Below are 17,495 nucleotides of genomic sequence, written 5' to 3' on the forward strand. Positions count from 1 at the left end.
AGCAGTACCGACGATGCGATTTGTTCAGCCGCATCTAAACAGTTGCTTTACACAAACCTATATATCCTTCACACACTGCCTACCCACTTCCTCTCCCTAACAACATCTCACTCCGGGCCGGACTACGGTGTAATTCGGACCGTGCCAAGAGTCAGCCTGGCTGGGGGCCCGGATCAAAAACTAGCCCAGTCTCAAACGGTGGGCTCAGGGAGATGGCGACCCCCTGTTCTACCTACCGCCTTACCCGGGTACCGCGGATCTCTGCCCGGGCGGACCTTTCCCCTTCTCCGCAGCTCGTGGGACCAAATATGGAATCATCAAATAAAAATAACAACAAGAAAGGAAGCTACCTTCGGCCAGCCGAAGCTTATATACCCTTGTAGATAAAAGAATACTCACTCGGTGCAGTTCCAGGGATTCCAGATTCAGCGTTTCGATTTATTTCAATTTTGTTTTTAGTCAAGAATCAAAACGCCTACTTCCTACAAAGTTACAATGAATTTTCTTATATTTGTTTGGGAGCCTTAAGATATAGTGGTCCGATCCGGCTCGCTACGACATATGTACTACCTGCAATAGAAAGAAGACCATCGGGAAAGTTTTATCGCGATAGCTTTAAAACTGAAAGACTAGTTCGCATAGAAACGGACAGACGGACAGACGGACATGGCTAGATAGACTCGGCTATTGGTGCTGATCAAGAATATATATACTTTATGTGGTCGGAAACGTCTCCTTCACTGCGTTGCAAACATCTGACTGAAATTATAATACCCTCTACAAGGGTATAAAAAATCAGAGACGGGTACTCTCAACAAACCCAACACTGCAATGACGAACGTTGGCTCCGTTGCAAACACCAGTAAGGCTCAGAAAGGGCCTCATCCCAAACAAGGGGTGATGGGAGACAGAAAGACTGTCGCAAACGCCTCCGCTATGCGCGCATCTGCGCCTAAACCAGCGGTAGACGCAGCAAAGTCGATCGGGTCGACCGCTGGTGTTCAGAAATTCACATACGCAGAGAGACGGACGGCCGCCCAAACCCTGCGTTCACATGCCAGAAGCAAAGTCGCCACGCCTTCGCCCGAATGGCTGAAGAAGGTTGAGTGGGCCAGGACGGTGTTCCCAAACTATGGGCAAGGAAACACCCAACAGGAAGGTGCCCAGGTGAAGAGGCAACGCTCCGTAGAGCTGCCTGGTCCGTCGGCGAAGAGATCGAAGATCCAGCCGTCGGTCTCCTTTGCCGAGATCACTAAAGATCGGGTCCTTCTGGGACTCATTGACAGGGGAAATCCGGAGAACAGGATCCCCAAAAACAAATGGAAGGCGGTTGAGTCCCAGCTGTCTCTCATATGCCTGCGTATGGTGCGCGAGAAGCCCGGTTCATCGCCTTGCTGCATGGACGCGGGCTGGTACCAGGGCAGTGTAAAGGTGGTTGCCTGCGACAATCAGTGATCAGCTGATCTATACAAGCAGGCGACAGCGCAGCTAGGTGAAGTCTACGATGGGGCGAACATAGTCGCACTAGATTGGTGTGACGTCCCCAGTAGACCCCGAGCTAGAATTTGGCTCCCAGCAGCTATCAAATCACCGGAGGATATCCTCTATATGTTGCAAGAGTGCAACCCACATCTCCCCACAAAAGACTGGAAAGTCGTAAAGGTGGAGGAGCATGCAGGTGATGTAAATCAGGCGATCGTGGTGCTAAACAAGGAGTCGGTCGCTCCCATAGAGGCTGCTCGGGGAGTGCTCAATTATGGCTTCAGCGCCATACACATTAAGATCTACAAAGGGGACTCCAGTTCCAAGGGAAGCCCTGCCGGCAACCCAGCTGAGCAGGTACTTGCGGAGGAAGTGGAGGCCCCTGGCATGCCGGAGGACGGCTACTCAACCGACTCATCGCTGAGCAGAGAGTTGCGAGCGCTGGGACCGGCAATCGAAGAAGTGGACCTGAGCGATTCGGAGGCCGACGTTACTGTGGTGGAGGTTGCAGCTGGGGATGTCGCTAAGACTCCTGCAGATCAACCTACACCACAGTAAAGCAGCGTCCGCTGCCCTATTGCTTCGCCTTGCCAAAGGCGAAGCCGACGTGGTCTTAGTTCAGGAACCTTGGATAGCAGGAGGCAAGGTTGCTGGGCTAGGAACAAAAGACTACAAGCTTATGCTTGACCCCAAGCAAGGTAAAATTCGAACCTGTATTTTAGCCAAACGGCATCTTAGTACATTTCTGCTTCGCAATTACAGCAACGGAGACAACACGGCAATAAGCCTGGAGCTGCAAAACGGCTCCATAAGGATGCTATCGGCCTACACGGCTTTTGAAAAGGTAGAACCCCCAGACGCGCTAGTCAGAGGACTGGTACAAGAATGTGAAGAGCTTAATAAAGGTTTGGTGATAGGATGCGATGCAAATGCCCACCATACCCAGTGGGGCTGCCCTATCAACAACGACAGAGGTGAGTCTTTATTTGATTTCATTCTAAATTCGAACTTATTTCTTTGTAACAGGGGCAATACCCCTACTTTCATAACAAAAACGTGCCAAACGATCATAGATCTAACCCTGGCATCAGATTCACTCGTAAGCACAGTCACAAACTGGGCTGTCTCCAACGAGCACTCATTCTCAGATCACAGGTTTATAGAGACAACTTTGTCTCTAGTGTCACCTGCGCCGGTCAGCTTTGCCAACCCCAGGCGGGCAAACTGGAAAAAATACAAAGAAATTCTATCGAGCTTCCTCCCCAGGGAGCCACCAGACAGCACTCTTTGCACTCAGGAGCTAGATAATATAGTAAACAAATTCACAGAAGCATGCAACGCGGCATTCACAGCTGCATCCCCGCTGGGGAAACCAAGGGGAAAGAAAAAACCTTCTTGGTGGACCCAGCAATTATCAATACTCAGAGCCAAATGCAGAAGCCTGTTCAACAGAGCGAAAGCTACAAATGAGGACATTAGCTGGCAAAGCTACAAAAAGGAACTAGCCACATACAAAAAGGCCATCAGAAAAGAGAAGAGAACTGCGTGGCAGAACTTCTGCTCGGATATTGAAAAGACAACGGATGCCGCAAGGCTCAGAAAGATACTTTCTAAGACAGCCGTATCGTTGGGCTATCTCCAAAAGGCTGACGGATCATGGTCGGACTCTAGTGAAGAATCCCTAAACCTACTCCTAGACGCTCACTTCCCAGGGAGCCTGCAAACAGGACATCCCCCAGGAAGACACACTGGAGAAGGAATAAACTTAAACCTCCTACTATCAGACCGTAATATAAACTGGTCCATTCATAGTTTTAAACCGTACAAATCGCCGGGACCGGACAATATAACACCAGCACAAATTCAGCAAGCAGGACAGCTAGCTACAAACTGGCTGAGAAAAATTTTCCAGATCATTCTTGCAGTAGGAAAACTACCTACAGCGTGGCGGGAAACGAAAGTCGTTTTCATCCCTAAAGCAGGGAAGGCCACCCATACTACAGCGAAGGATTTTAGACCGATAAGTCTGACATCATTCCTGCTAAAAATCTTAGAAAGACTGATTGGTCTACACATCAGAGACATCATTGACCCGACGCAGATCGGCGCTACACTTGGTAGTAAGCAACATCGAGAAATCACTTAGTATACAAGAATACACCTTGATCGCCTTCCTTGACATAGAAGGAGCTTTCAATAACGTGCTTCCCACGGCAATAACAGAATCCCTCACTGAACTAGGGGTTGAGCCACCGCTGGTGGGGCTGATCCACAAATTGCTGATAAGCAGACTGGTCACAGCCACACTAGGGACCTCTACCCAGACTAGACTAGTGAACAGAGGCACTCCGCAAGGAGGTGTACTTTCACCCCTCCTATGGAATATCGCGGTAAATAAACTACTGCGGATTCTCGAAGGAGGAGGCTGTAAGATAGTGGCATACGCAGACGATGTCGCTATCATTTTTAATGGTAAGTATCCACAAACGCTATGCGATCTTATGACCGCAAAATTAAAGATACTATCGGAATGGACTACAAAAAACGGACTTGGGGTAAATCCCTCAATCCCTTGGGGTTAGTATTAGATAAGCGTCTTAAATGGGGCTTAAACAACCAAGAGAGAACCAAGAAAGCGACCATTGCACTTTACTCTTGTAAAAAAGCAATCGGGCTTAGATGGGGTATGTCCCCTAAAATCGTCAATTGGATATACACAGCGGTAGTCAAGCCAATCCTACTATATGGAGTGACTCTGTGGTGGACCGCTCTACACAAACAATGTATCCTAACTCCCCTTAACAAAGTACAGCGCATGGCGGCTTTGTGTATTAGTGGAGCCCTTCGAACTACCCCAAACGAAGCGCTGAATGCGATCTTGAACCTCCAGAGCCTGGACTTATCAGGCATGGAAAGGGCGAAATCGGCAGCCATTCGACTAAGGGATACGGGGCAATGGAAATCCCAACTGTATGGTCACGCTAAGATTCTTCAGCATGACAATTTAATCCCGCCAAAAACGGATCTATGTAAAACCCGTGAATACAGACACACGCCCTTCGAAGCTCTGATCCCAGGTAGGGAAGCATGGGATCGGGGCCGACCGGGCTCAATAGACGCAATCTGTATATATACAGACGGCTCCAAACTCGACGGACACGTAGGTGGAGGCATATACTCCGAGCAATTAGAGATCAGGCAGTCATTCAGACTTCCTGACCACTGCAGTGTCTTCCAAGCGGAAGTGTATGCTATAATGGAAGCACTCGTCTGTTTAAGGGGCTTAAACACCCAGAACAGGCACATAAACATATACAGTGATAGCCAAGCGGCTATTAAATCAATAAACTCGACGAATACAAACTCCCAAACAATAGCAGACTGTCGCAAATCTCTTCACGAGATGGCTAGTCAGTTTACTGTCAGCCTTATATGGGTTCCGGGTCACCGGGATATCGTAGGCAACTGTATAGCAGACGAGCTAGCCAGGCAAGGCACCACCATACCTCTCCTTCCAGGAAAGGAGAATGTTGGCATGCCTTTGGCTACCTGTAAGCTAATTATTAAAAACCATTTCTGCAAATTAGCCAACACCAATTGGCAAAACACACCGCAGTGCCGAATCTCTCACCAGACATGGCCTGCAATAAACAATAAGAAAACATCAGAACTACTGAATTTCAGCCGCACAGAGTGTGGCATGCTAATTCGAGTACTGACAGGCCACTGGCTCGTTGGCGCACACGCCGGCAGGCTAAAAGCCCCTAAAAATGACTTCTGTAGAAGCTGCAGGGATGAGGAAGAAGAGGAAACGGTGGAACACCTACTCTGTTCATGCCCAGCCCTATGCAGGCTTAGACTGAAACACTTAGGATATCCTTTCATAAATGACCTGACCGAAATTTCGCAGATTAATCTGATGAGTCTAAGCTCTTTTATTAAATCCTCCGGATGGGGGACTTGCTGATCGACCAACCTACAGGCTGACCCTTAACGGATAGGGGACCCAAAAATAGAGATCATACGGTACCACAATGGACCCACAGAGGTCTAAGTGTGCCAGGCTATAGTCTAGCAGCCGTCCTAACCTAACCTAACAGTCAAAAAACAATGAGCCTAAGCATTATTTTATTTTTTTCCGCCATCGATTTGATTTGATCTCGCAGTTATCGCTCCATTTTTCATGGTCAAGAGGAAGAATTCAGAATTGCACTGAAAAACATCGCCTAACTATCGCATAAAAGAACCCGTCAAAGTCCGTCAAAATTGGATGGCGGACTATATGGGATATTTTCGGAACGGTAAAATGGTGGATGGAGCTCTGTGGGAAGACCCTATAAGCTGCACGTTCACATTTAAATTCAAATTCAAAATAAAACCGCTCGCGACATATGTAATAGGGTCACCCATATAGCTCCATCCAACATCCACCATCCGTTGAACGGATGGTCCGTAACGTTTTGCCGTTCCGATAAAGATATTAAGTTACAAGGTTGCTATAAATTACCAAAACAGCACAAATTTGGTTTTGTTTACAAACTTGCCATTGTGAGGGTACGGGAGGTTAGGCTCTCCCCCAGTCTGCAATATGTATGCATACTCGTTATAGAATACGTTATAAAAACTCAGATATGTTTTAAACAAAAAGAACTTAGTTGTACGACAGTATTGCCGAGTTGAAATCCCCCTGCGCAACTGCTCTTCAAATCAGCAGTTATCAGATGGTGGATGGTGGATGTGCTCTGTGGGAAGAGGCTAAAAGTGACGTATACGCAAATACCCTAGCTCCCAAACCCAATATACAACCTGTATATCAAAAATATATCAAAATATCAATATATCGATATTTTTTGCCAAAAAAAATATATTTATATCGTGATATTTAATTAGCCAAATATCACAATATCGATATTTTATTTTTCGATATTATTTGATATTTGCATTTCTTTCTCTCATCTGTGCACAAAAAAATGAAGCGTGTTAAAATTTATCTCGGTGAAATTAATAAAAACAAACTAAGTGCGAACTTTTTTTGAAAACTATTAAAACAAAAGGGGAATACATCAAAAATGTTATCCCACTTCAAAAACAAACACTTATATGTGTGGAACTAATAAAATAAGAAGTTTAATAAAACGTATTACAGGGGGGTCAAAAGTATTTTCACAAATTTAAATGTTAACTGTACTCATATTTTAAACATATAATATAAACTTTTGGCACCTATGAAAGAGCACTTCAATTCCGTTCAAATGACACAAAAATGTTCTTAACCCATTAAGACCCCTTTGAAAAGTCAGCAAATTTCGTGAAAGTCGAATTTTCAACTTTTTTCCTGGGGCTTAAAACAAAAAAGTTTTGATGCAAAGTTGTTCCCCAATCAAAACTAATAATAACTGCAAAAAAAAAAATTTCAAAATATTTTCCCTTGTATTTTTTATGATTTTTTGAATGCAGACATCTCAGTAAAATTTTGTAAGAAAAGGAAGAAAAAGCGGCTTAAATAGCTATTTTCACACACACAATTCATTAAACATTAAAATAAAAATTCACTAGGGGAGAAGGGGGCACTAATAGGAGGAAAAGTTTGGTTAGACATAGCAGCTATAAATAAAGAGCCATTACAATGAAACTGATATCACCGGAAAGGCTGTTTTTTTGACTATAACTTTTTTCTACATCATTTTGAAGTCAATTGCAAAGCCTTCGAGGAACGATGCAAAATGTCAATATACTTTTTAAACTGGTCTAGCCCCAATACTGGGGTAATAACAGTACGAAACTTACTTTCGATGTTAACGGTATAGGGAAAAAGAGAGCATTTTCATTAAATTTTATTGGACTTTTTGGAAACTAATCCTTTGATCTAAAATAGAGTACATTTGTTCTGTTTTTTTTTCTAACCTTTTTCTAACGCAGGGGTCCATATTTTTGTGCATTTATTTATTTTTCTACCTTGATTCCGAGACTTCCATTATTCCTTCAAAATTTCGCGTTGTAAAATTTTGGTTTTGCCGCCCTTAACCACTACCTAGATAATTTTTCTCATCTCATCTACATTTTCCATCCCAAAAGGAATGTTTGAAGTTTTGTTAAATACCAGCGCTAGGATATTATATCAATAAAATTATAAATTATACCACGAAGATGTAGATCAACGCGTTGAGAATGAAATTGGCCCTCAGAAAATAATTTTTTCTAAAAATCTCGTGAGAGACCAATGTCCAATAAAGTGTCCCGAACAGAATAAGCCGATTTTCAAGAATTTGACATTGACGAAAATTGGTTCGTAAATTCTTTAACTGATGGCGCTTTAAGACTAGTACTCAGTTCGGCTAAGAGTTTCACTAGTCGAAAAATATTAATCTTTTAGTGTGACCGAAGTTTTTGGAGTTTATCGGCAATGCATGTAGCATGGTCTTACTCTCAGCAAACAAATCAACTGGCGCCAATTTTAAAATATTACAAAACGTTGACCTGGCGCGTGCTTGCTTAAAATTTGCTGTTGGCATGAGGATATGTATTGCTGGAACTCCCACAGGCGGTTTTTCATTGGTTTTGGGGGTTTTCATTCCATTTATAATATGCTAAGGCATTTTTCCACTATGCGGTTTTTTCGGTATTTTTGCGTATTTTGGATTGGCAACGCGATAGGCGGACGTGAGGTGTTTCCATTGGCAAACGCGTCGGAAACAGCTGTTCTGCTATTGTCATTTGCGAGCTGAAGTAAACAATGGATTTAAATAATTTCTTATTGATAATTGTAATCGCAGAACAGCATTTGAACAGCGTGGAAACATTGCTGCAAACTGCTGGCAATAGATGCTGACGCAGCATACCGTGGGATGTGGTTATTACTTTCATTTATACCTTTTGTTTTCTTTAGCTAGCGACTGACTATTTCATAGCACAGCTGCTTTCAAACGCGTTTGCTAATGAAAACACCTAACGTTTGCCTATCGCGTTGTCAAACTAAAATTCACATAAATACCAAAAAGCGGCATAGTGGAAAAATTCCTTTAAAATTTTATTTTTTGAAACGGAATTAATATTAAATGGTATTTCTTTTCGTTATCGGTGCGGTCACGCTAATACTCAGTCATAAGTTATAGTTTATTTTCAACAAGAAACTTAAATGTAATAAAAAATTATTTAGTTAAATTGTTCTCTTGCGTCTTCCTGTTATCAGCAGATTAAAACATCTAAAAATGATTTAGTGCTGCCATGTTGTACATTTACTTGTGATGGCATCCAGAAAGACAAAGAGTGCTAATAATGCGGCAGCGGCTTGGAGATGGCAATATTAACAAAATCTCTACTTTTTGCCAAGAAGAATTTTAGCGATTGCTTTCGATAAAGGTAAATTACGTTCACATGTACTGGTAAATGAAAAGCGAAAAGGTTTACAAGTGCTGTCAGTGGTTACGCATTGGTGTGTGTGTGCACAGAAAGTGCGAGCATCAGGCCAACAATGTCTGGAATTACAAAAACTAAGTTCGCGCACGAAAACATCCCCATCACAAGCATCAATATCACCACCAATCGTGTAGAAAACACCGTCGACAGTGACACACACAGTGGTTCTCTGGCCCAACTTATGGAAGAACATCATACGCGTTTGGGAGCGGTAACGGAACAAGGACCAGTGACCACATCTACTGGAGAATTAATATCGGATGGTGTGGAGCGATTGCGACTTCAGGGCAGTCGACTTCAAACCTCGAGCTTGGCTTGCTTTCGATGTTTTGGTAACTTTCTTACTTACCTGGCCAGGCTGCGAAGTACTCCTGAGGAATTGGAGCAGCGTTACAAATCCAAAGAGATTGATAAGTTCCTGGAGAAGGAAAGGCACACGTTTCGACGCCAGGTAAGAAAGGCGGTTTAAGAAGAAATCTTTTTACACCGTCGAAAAGTCTTTTGTTAATATTCCATAATCATAGGTCCGCTTTCTCGAGTCCCTGTCAATGTCCCTGATAGCTATCTGTTCGAAAAAGATAGGCACCCGATAATCTTTTCGTAAAAGAAAATCGTTTTCTCGACTCCTTTAATTTATCTGAACGAGAAACAATTACATACAGGGGTGTCACAGAAACCGTCGACAGATTTGGGGACGGTTGTTTTAGAAACCAACCGACCAAAACCGTTGGTGTCACAGGAATTCGAAAAATTTCCTTTTTTTCGGAAAATTTACCGAAAAACGACGAAGGCTGGATGCATACACTAAATATCGAATATTCAATAATTATCGAATTTTATTTGACTTTTTTGGACTATTTTCCAATAAGTTTTAAACTTTATTTATGTTTTTCTTGCAAAATTGCAAAAAGAATATATGTTTAAAGCACATATTGTACATAATAAAAGAAAAAAATGAAAAATTTGAATTACCCGCCAGGCTACAGATTGCAGCCCTGAACAGCGGTTTGCCGCGAGTGCGTTGGTTTATTTTCATTTCTAAGTTGGCAAGTTCGCTTTTAAAAGCGAAACAAAATGCCGTCTGCTCTAGAGTACTTGCGAAGGCATAAACAGCGAGAGGCTAGGACGCATAGGAGATCCTTACAAACGGTTTTACATGGAGATTTAACTCATTGGCCAGGTCCTTTCATAAGAATGCGGCCGCCCTGAGTAAATCCTTTGGCAATGTCGATATTATCGCGAATGAATCGGAAGAATATGGTGTCTTGCGCTGGTAACCTATGTTTACCCCTGAAAATTAGCAACGCTTATTAGTTTAAATTAATAATAAACAAAAATTTTGTACTTTTTTACTTACATGTCTTCTTTTTCTTCACAGCCGGCGTTTAACCTGGCAAAAATAGGACATTTTCACGACAGTGATGCCAACTTTTTGCAAAAGGCGGCCTGCTTGTATTAATTTCTCAATAACTACAACTTCTTTTACCAATATTTACCAGAAATAAGTTTCATTTTTAACTACAATACTAAGTACCTTTGAATAAATAATTCGTTAACAAAACATTTCGATAACTAACTCCGAAATTTTGACAAATTTGGTATTTTAAAGTTCTAGCTAATTGGTAACACTGCCAGGTAGACGGTTTGTCGGCGGATTTTTTTAGCTACTTGTTTCGAGAGGCTTTATAAAAAGCATATTTTTAAATATAACCCGAAGTAGGTATAAAAATCGTAGTATGCAGGTAGTTCATAAAATTCATTAGAGTTGTCTTAAATAAAGTTATATTTTTGGGAAACATTTGTAAGTTGGGTTATTTTATCAAAACGACCGGCAAAATACGGGGGATTTAGAAACCGTCAAAAATGACGTCTGTGACACCGAGATTTGCTATTCGGGGGAAATCCGGTTGGAATAGATTTCTGTGACACCCCCGAGAGTGCTGTTAACGCACAGATTAGAGCTGCAAAGCGCAAGCAGTGGAATGCTTTGATTATTGTGTCAGCTGTTTCGGTTTATAAGTCAAAGACAAAGTCAGCTGTGATTTCGTTACTTGCTCTTAGTTGCCTTTGGGAAATCAGGATCTCGACAAAAGCGACCCATATAGTATTTGTAGGAAAGTATATAACGTTAGAAAGAAACCGATTCCAACCCTATAAAGATCATGTTTTCCTGATCAGGATCAGGATCTGGCTAGCCGAGTCCGTGTAAAGTTCACACTGTGAACGCTGTGATCTCGAAAACTATAAGATAATATAAGAGTGTTGGGATTAGGTAATACTATACATTAGCGGGCTCACCCCCGAAATTCGCGAAAAAATTATCCTCGATGGACCGCGATTTCTTAAGAATTTACGTGCAAAAAGAACTTGGCGGTCGGCCATGGTTCTCTTGTAATTGAATTTCAAAGTTCCCGGGTTTGCTATAAAAAACAAGGGTGCTTTTCTCATATTTTCAATCATAGTAATTATGTTTTAATGAGTTCCTATTAAATTAATATATTGTTTAAATGAGTTCCTATAAAACTATTTAATTGTTTAAATGAGTTCCTATAAAAAAATGTAGAATTTTTTTAAATTAAAAGTTTTAATGAACACTTTTCCGCACCACCATTGAGGTAAAGTTCCAGGTTTTTTCTTTAATAACCTTTTATGGCCTAGATATCTCTCTGCTGAAGTATTCCCGAATAGGAAGTATTTGAAGGAAGTGCGTTTAAAAAAGAAATTTAAAAAAAACTGCGCCGCAGTCAAAAAAAATTTAAGAAAAAATCGCGCGATTTTTTCTTAAATTTTCTTTGCCTGCGGCGCAGTTTTTTTTGGTCAATACTAGGCTAGTAGTTTCAGCTGAATTAGGGTTGGTGTGTCGCTCAGAAAAAACAAATTCAATCTTTAAGTTTAGTTTTGGGTGGAAAAGACTAAAAGAAAGGGTAAAATATATAATCCTCGTTGGACCCCGATTTCTTCTGATTATCATAATAAAAATACACATGTGGTCATCCATGGTTATGAGAGTTCTTAAGAACTCGCTGTCCATCGAGGATCATTTTTACGCGGTTGTGAGGACTAGTTCCCTATAATACCAATTACTCAGATGTTTGGAATTTTAAATTAGTCTTATTTTGACAAAAAAGGAAAAGGGTACATATATACATATATAATTTTTATAGCAAACGTTAGAAAAGCATACTTGTTTTTTATAGCAAACCCGGGAACTTTGAAATTCAATTACAAGAGAACCATGGCCGACCGCCAAATTCTTTTTGCACGTAAATTCTTAAGAAATCGCGGTCCATCGAGGATAATTTTTTCGCGAATTTCGGGGGTGAGCCCGCTAATGTATAGTATTACCGTTTATCTGCTAAGGGCCGGTTTCTCGAGTCCCTGTCAAAGTCCCTGATAGCTATCTGTCCGAAAAACGTAAAGACCAGATAAACTGTTCGTAAAAGCATACGGCTTTCTCGACTGCTTTAATTTATCTAATCGGGAAACAATTACATACAGGGGTGTCACAGAAACCGTCGACGGATTTGGGAACGGTTGGTTTGGAAACCAACCGACATAAACCGTTGGTGTCACAGGAATTCGAGAGATTTTCTTTTTTCGTAAAATTTACCGAAAAACGACCAGGGCTGGATGCATACACTAAATATCGAATATTCAATAATTATCGAATTTTATTTGACTTATTTGGACTAATTTCCAAAAAAGTTTTAAACTTCATTTAATTTTTTCTTGCAATATTACTAATAGAATATATGTTTTAAGTGCATATTGTACATAATAAAAGAAAAAAATGAAAAATTTGAATTATTTTCATTTCTAAGTTGGCAAGAATTTTAAAAGCGAAACAAAATGCCGTCTGCTCTAGAGTACTTGCGAAGGCATAAACTGCGAGAGGCTAGGACGCAGAAGATATCCTTACAAACGGTTTTACGTGGTAGTCCATGGGGATTTAACTCATTGGCCAGGTCCTTTCAAGCAGTGGTCACAAGAATGCGGCCGCCCTGAGTAAATCCTTTGGCAATGTCGACATTATCGCGAATGAATCGGAAGAATATGGTATCTTGCGCTGGTGACCTGTGTACTTTCTTACGTACACGTCTTCTTCTTCTTCACAGCCGGCGTTCTACCCGGCAAAAATATGACATTTTTCACGACAGTGATGCCAACTTTTTGCAAAGGCGGTCTGTTTTTATTAATTTCTCAATAACTACAACTTCTTTTACCATGAAATTTTTTACCAGAAATAAGTTTCATGTTTAACTACTGGCAAAAATAGGACATTTTCACGACAGTGATGCCAACTTTTTGCAAAAGGCGGCCTGCTTGTATTAATTTCTCAATAACTACAACTTCTTTTACCAATATTTACCAGAAATAAGTTTCATTTTTAACTACAATACTAAGTACCTTTGAATAAATAATTCGTTAACAAAACATTTCGATAACTAACTCCGAAATTTTGACAAATTTGGTATTTTAAACTTCTAGCTAATTGGTAACACTGACAGGTAGACGGTTTGCCGACGGATTTTTTTTAGATAATTTTTTCGAGAGGTTTTATAAAAAGCATATCTAAACTATTATAAAGGTCGACCCCTAAAAAACGGTCAGTAGCAAATTCCACCCAGAACGGATTGACCTAAAAATCTAGAAAATTACAGTAATTACTAAAATAATTAGGAGCCGCGTAAGGGGTACTTTGTAGAAAAAAAACAAGAGAGAACGCTATAGTCGAGTTGGTGTCCCGACTATCTAATACCCGTCACTCAGCTTAAGGGAGTGCGAACGCTGTACTCGGGTTGGTGTCCCGACTAATAATCGTAACTCAGCTAAAGGGAGTGCGAGGGAGATTTAATTTAATTTAATTTATTTGTTTATTGTATCCTAGCGTTACAAGTTTTTGAAACTTATGAATTAGTACGCTAGTCACTCCGTGTTGATAATTATAGTAAATTTATAGCTGACAATATTTCTTAAAAAATAGATATATAAATTTTGATTGCGTATATCTTTTTAATGAATGGTCCGATTTGAAAAATGTCTTCTACATTTCGATAGGTATAAATATACACAACAAAATTGCATTTATACTTCTCGGAAATCTTTAAAGATGTGGGCGCAGGACCCATTTTAAAATCGTTAGTGGGCGATTGTGGGCGTTAGAGGGGGCGTGGCGCTCGGCTAAAATAAACTTGCGCTGCGTAGGAGGCCAAAGAATATGTGTGGGAAATCTCAACCTTCTAGCTTTTGTAGTTTCCGAGATCTCAGCGTTCATACAGACGGACAGACGGACAGACAGACGGACAGACGGACATGGCTAGATGGACTCGGCTAGTGCCCCTGATCAAGAATATATATATTTTATGTGGTCGGAAACGCTTCCTTCTAGCTGTTACATACTTTTGCACGAATCTAATATACCCTTTTACTCTACGAGTAACGGGTATAACTACCCCAAAGTGCCCCAAAATTCGATTTGTTTTTTTTTAATTCTTTCTTTTGCCATTTCTCTGTTATAAATGTTGTTAAAATGGTTTAAAAATAACTGCATTTAAATTTCTTGGAGATTCAGCATCCTTAACCAAGTCCCCAATATTTTCAAATTTGGCTAACCTGATGTCACGTCACGCGTCCCCATATGTTTGCATGTATGTTCTGCTGGCGCATGTATGTATGTACATATGTATGTCCTGCTGTCGCAATTTAAGTGTGACCGCGCAAGGAGAAAATGAAAATACCACAGCCAAAAAAAATCGATTATATCGCAAATCTTTTCTTTTGCGCCTTTTTCTTAAGTAAACGTTAAATTATAAAATATCGGTAGACCTTTCAGAAATCCCATTAAGCTGAATTTTACAGTCGAAATTTTCCTTAAAATTGCTTCTGTTTTTTAAAATGCAAAAGACCGATCAGCAAACTATTTATTAGTTTACAAATGTTGAGTTATCGACAAACTTTGGATTTGTAAAAACAAAAACAAACAATGATTTGCTTTGCTACGTACACACACACGCACAAAATAAATATATCAAAAAAATGCGTATTTTACACACACAGCCATTAGATACATATGTATATGCGTCTGTACGTTTGTGTGTGTGCATTGCAGCTGACTAAGGAATTGAGATTCGCTCAATTTAAAATTCAAGATAATACTGATATCCTTTAAGACATTTTGTAACCGATTTTTGTGAACTAAAATTCAAATCGCATTGATAATATTAAAAGAACATTAAATATTCAAACCAATTGATTCTCTTGCTCTTTATTACACGTGCTCATATTGTTTAAACAAATTCAAATGTTTAAACAATTTGATTCACGGCTTCCCCGCCCACCTGCCTTCCCTATCTATATCAATATTTGTCTTGATTAAAAGACGGTCAGTAGCAAATTCCACCCAGAACGGATTGACCTAAAAATCTAGAAAAATCACAGTAATAACTAAAATAATTAGGAGCCGCGTAAGGGGTACTTTTTAGAACAAACAAGAGAGAACGCTATAGTCGGGTTGTTGTCCCGACTATCTAATACCCTATCTAATACCCGTCACTCAGCTAAAGGGAGTGCGAACGCTGTGTCGGGTTGGTGTCCCGACTAATAATCGTAACTCAGCTAAAGGGAGTGCGAGGGAGATAGATATATAATTTTTGAATAGGTATAAATATACACAACAAAATTGCATTTATACTTCTCGGAAATCTTTAAAGATGTGGGCGCAGGACCCATTTTAAAATCGTTAGTGGGCGATTGTGGGCGTTAGAGGGGGCGTGGCGCTCGGCTAAAATAAACTTGCGCTTCTAGCTTTTGTAGTTTTTGAGATCTCAGCGTTCATACAGACGGACAGACAGACAGACAGACAAACAGACAGACAGACAGACGGACAGACGGACATGGCTAGATCGACTCGGCTAGTGACCCTGATCAAGAATATATATACTTTATGGGGTCTGAAACGCTTCCTTCTAGCTGTTACATACTTTTGCACGAATCTAGTATACCCTTTTACTCTACGAGTAACGGGTATAAAAACGACCCCAAAGTGCCCCAAAATTAGATTTGTTTTTTTTTATCTCTTTCTTTTGCCATTTCTCTGTTATAAATGTTGTTAAAATGGTTTAAAAATGTGATGTTCATAATCTTATGGCATACCCGCAAATAACTGCTTTTAAATTTCTTGGAGATTCAGCATCCTTAACCAAGTCCCCAATATTTTTATACCCGTTACTCGTAGAGTAAAAGGGTATATTAGATTCGTGCAAAAGTATGTAACAGGTAGAAGGAAGCGTTTCCGACCCTTTAAACTATATATATTCTTGATCAGGATCACTAGCCGAGTCGATCTAGCCATGTCCGTCTGTCCGTCTGTCTGTCTGTATGAACGCTGAGATCTCGGAAACTATAAAAGCTAGAAGATTTACATTTTGCATGCAGATTCTAGGAGTTCCTACGCAAAAGGGTGCCACGCCCCCTCTAACGCCCACAATCGCTTATATACGATTTTAAAAATTTCAATATTTCGGAAAAGTAAAAATGCAGTTTTATTGTGTTTATGAATACCTATCGAAATGTTGAAGAAATTTTTTAAATCGGACCATTCGTTAAAAAGTTACGGCGGATCAAAGTTTTTATCCGCAACTCCTTCGCACTCCCTTTAGCTGAGTAACGGGTATCTGATAGTCGGGGCACCCGACTATAGCGTTCTCTCTTGTTAAATTTGGTTAACCTGATGTGACGTCACGCGTCCCCATATGTTTGTATGTATGTTCTGCTGGCGCATGTATGTATGTACATATGTATGTCCTGCTGTCGCAATTTAAGTGTGACCGCGCAAGGGGAAAATGAAAATACCATAGCCAAAAAAAATCGATTATATCGCAAATCTTTTCTTTTGCGCCTTTTTCTTAAGTAAACGTTAAATTTTAAAATATCGGTAGACCTTTCAGAAATCCCATTAAGCTGAATTTTACAGTCGAAATTTTCCTTAAAATTGCTTCTGTTTTTTAAAATGCAAAAGACCGATCAGCAAACTATTTATTAGTTTACAAATGTTGAGTTATCGACAAACTTTGGATTTGTAAAAACAAAAACAAACAATGATTTGCTTTGCTACGTACACACACACGCACAAAATAAATATATCCAAAAAATGCGTATTTTACACACACAGCCATTAGATACATATGTGCGTGTGTACGTTTGTGTGTGTGCATTGCAGCTGACTAAGGAATTGAGATTCGATCAAATTCAAATACAAGACAATACTGATATCCTTTTGCTAAAAGAATATTTCATTTACATTTCCACAACATACTTACATAAGATTTGTAACCGATTTTTGTGAACTAAAATTCAAATCGCATTGATAATATTAAAAGAACATTAAATATTCAAACATTCATATTGTTTAAACAAATTCAAATGTTTAAACAATTTAATTCACGGCTTCCCCGCCCACCTGCCTTCCTTATTATGAATATAATTCTAATCAATGTGAAAAATTAATGTGAAAACAAAAATACTGAAACAAAATATCAATGGTAAAATGCAGTAATTTGGAATTGCCTTTCTTGATGTCATTTCTTAAATTAGTCAAA

General features: G+C 40.1%; 1 protein-coding gene and 1 pseudogene across 2 annotated transcripts in view; both read left to right on the top strand.

Annotated features, from left to right (window-relative positions):
- The first annotated feature begins 1,608 nt into the window (after nucleotides 1-1,608).
- LOC138912795 (uncharacterized) lies at nucleotides 1,609-5,593 on the top strand (annotated as a pseudogene).
- A 2,952-nt stretch (nucleotides 5,594-8,545) lies between these two features.
- Nucleotides 8,546-17,495, top strand: part of cta (Guanine nucleotide-binding protein subunit alpha cta) — a 30,970-nt gene continuing 22,020 nt past the window's right edge. Inside the window, exon 1 of one of the 2 annotated variants that reach the window (XM_070212996.1) lies at nucleotides 8,546-9,349. In XM_070212996.1, coding sequence (XP_070069097.1) covers nucleotides 8,954-9,349 — 396 coding nt within the window. In that variant the 5' untranslated portion in view covers nucleotides 8,546-8,953. The remainder of the gene's footprint in view (nucleotides 9,350-17,495) is intronic. The other variant, XM_070212995.1, reaches the window with a different exon arrangement.

The sequence above is a fragment of the Drosophila takahashii genome, chromosome 2R (genome assembly GCF_030179915.1).
Source record: "Drosophila takahashii strain IR98-3 E-12201 chromosome 2R, DtakHiC1v2, whole genome shotgun sequence".
NCBI lineage: Eukaryota > Metazoa > Arthropoda > Insecta > Diptera > Drosophilidae > Drosophila > Drosophila takahashii.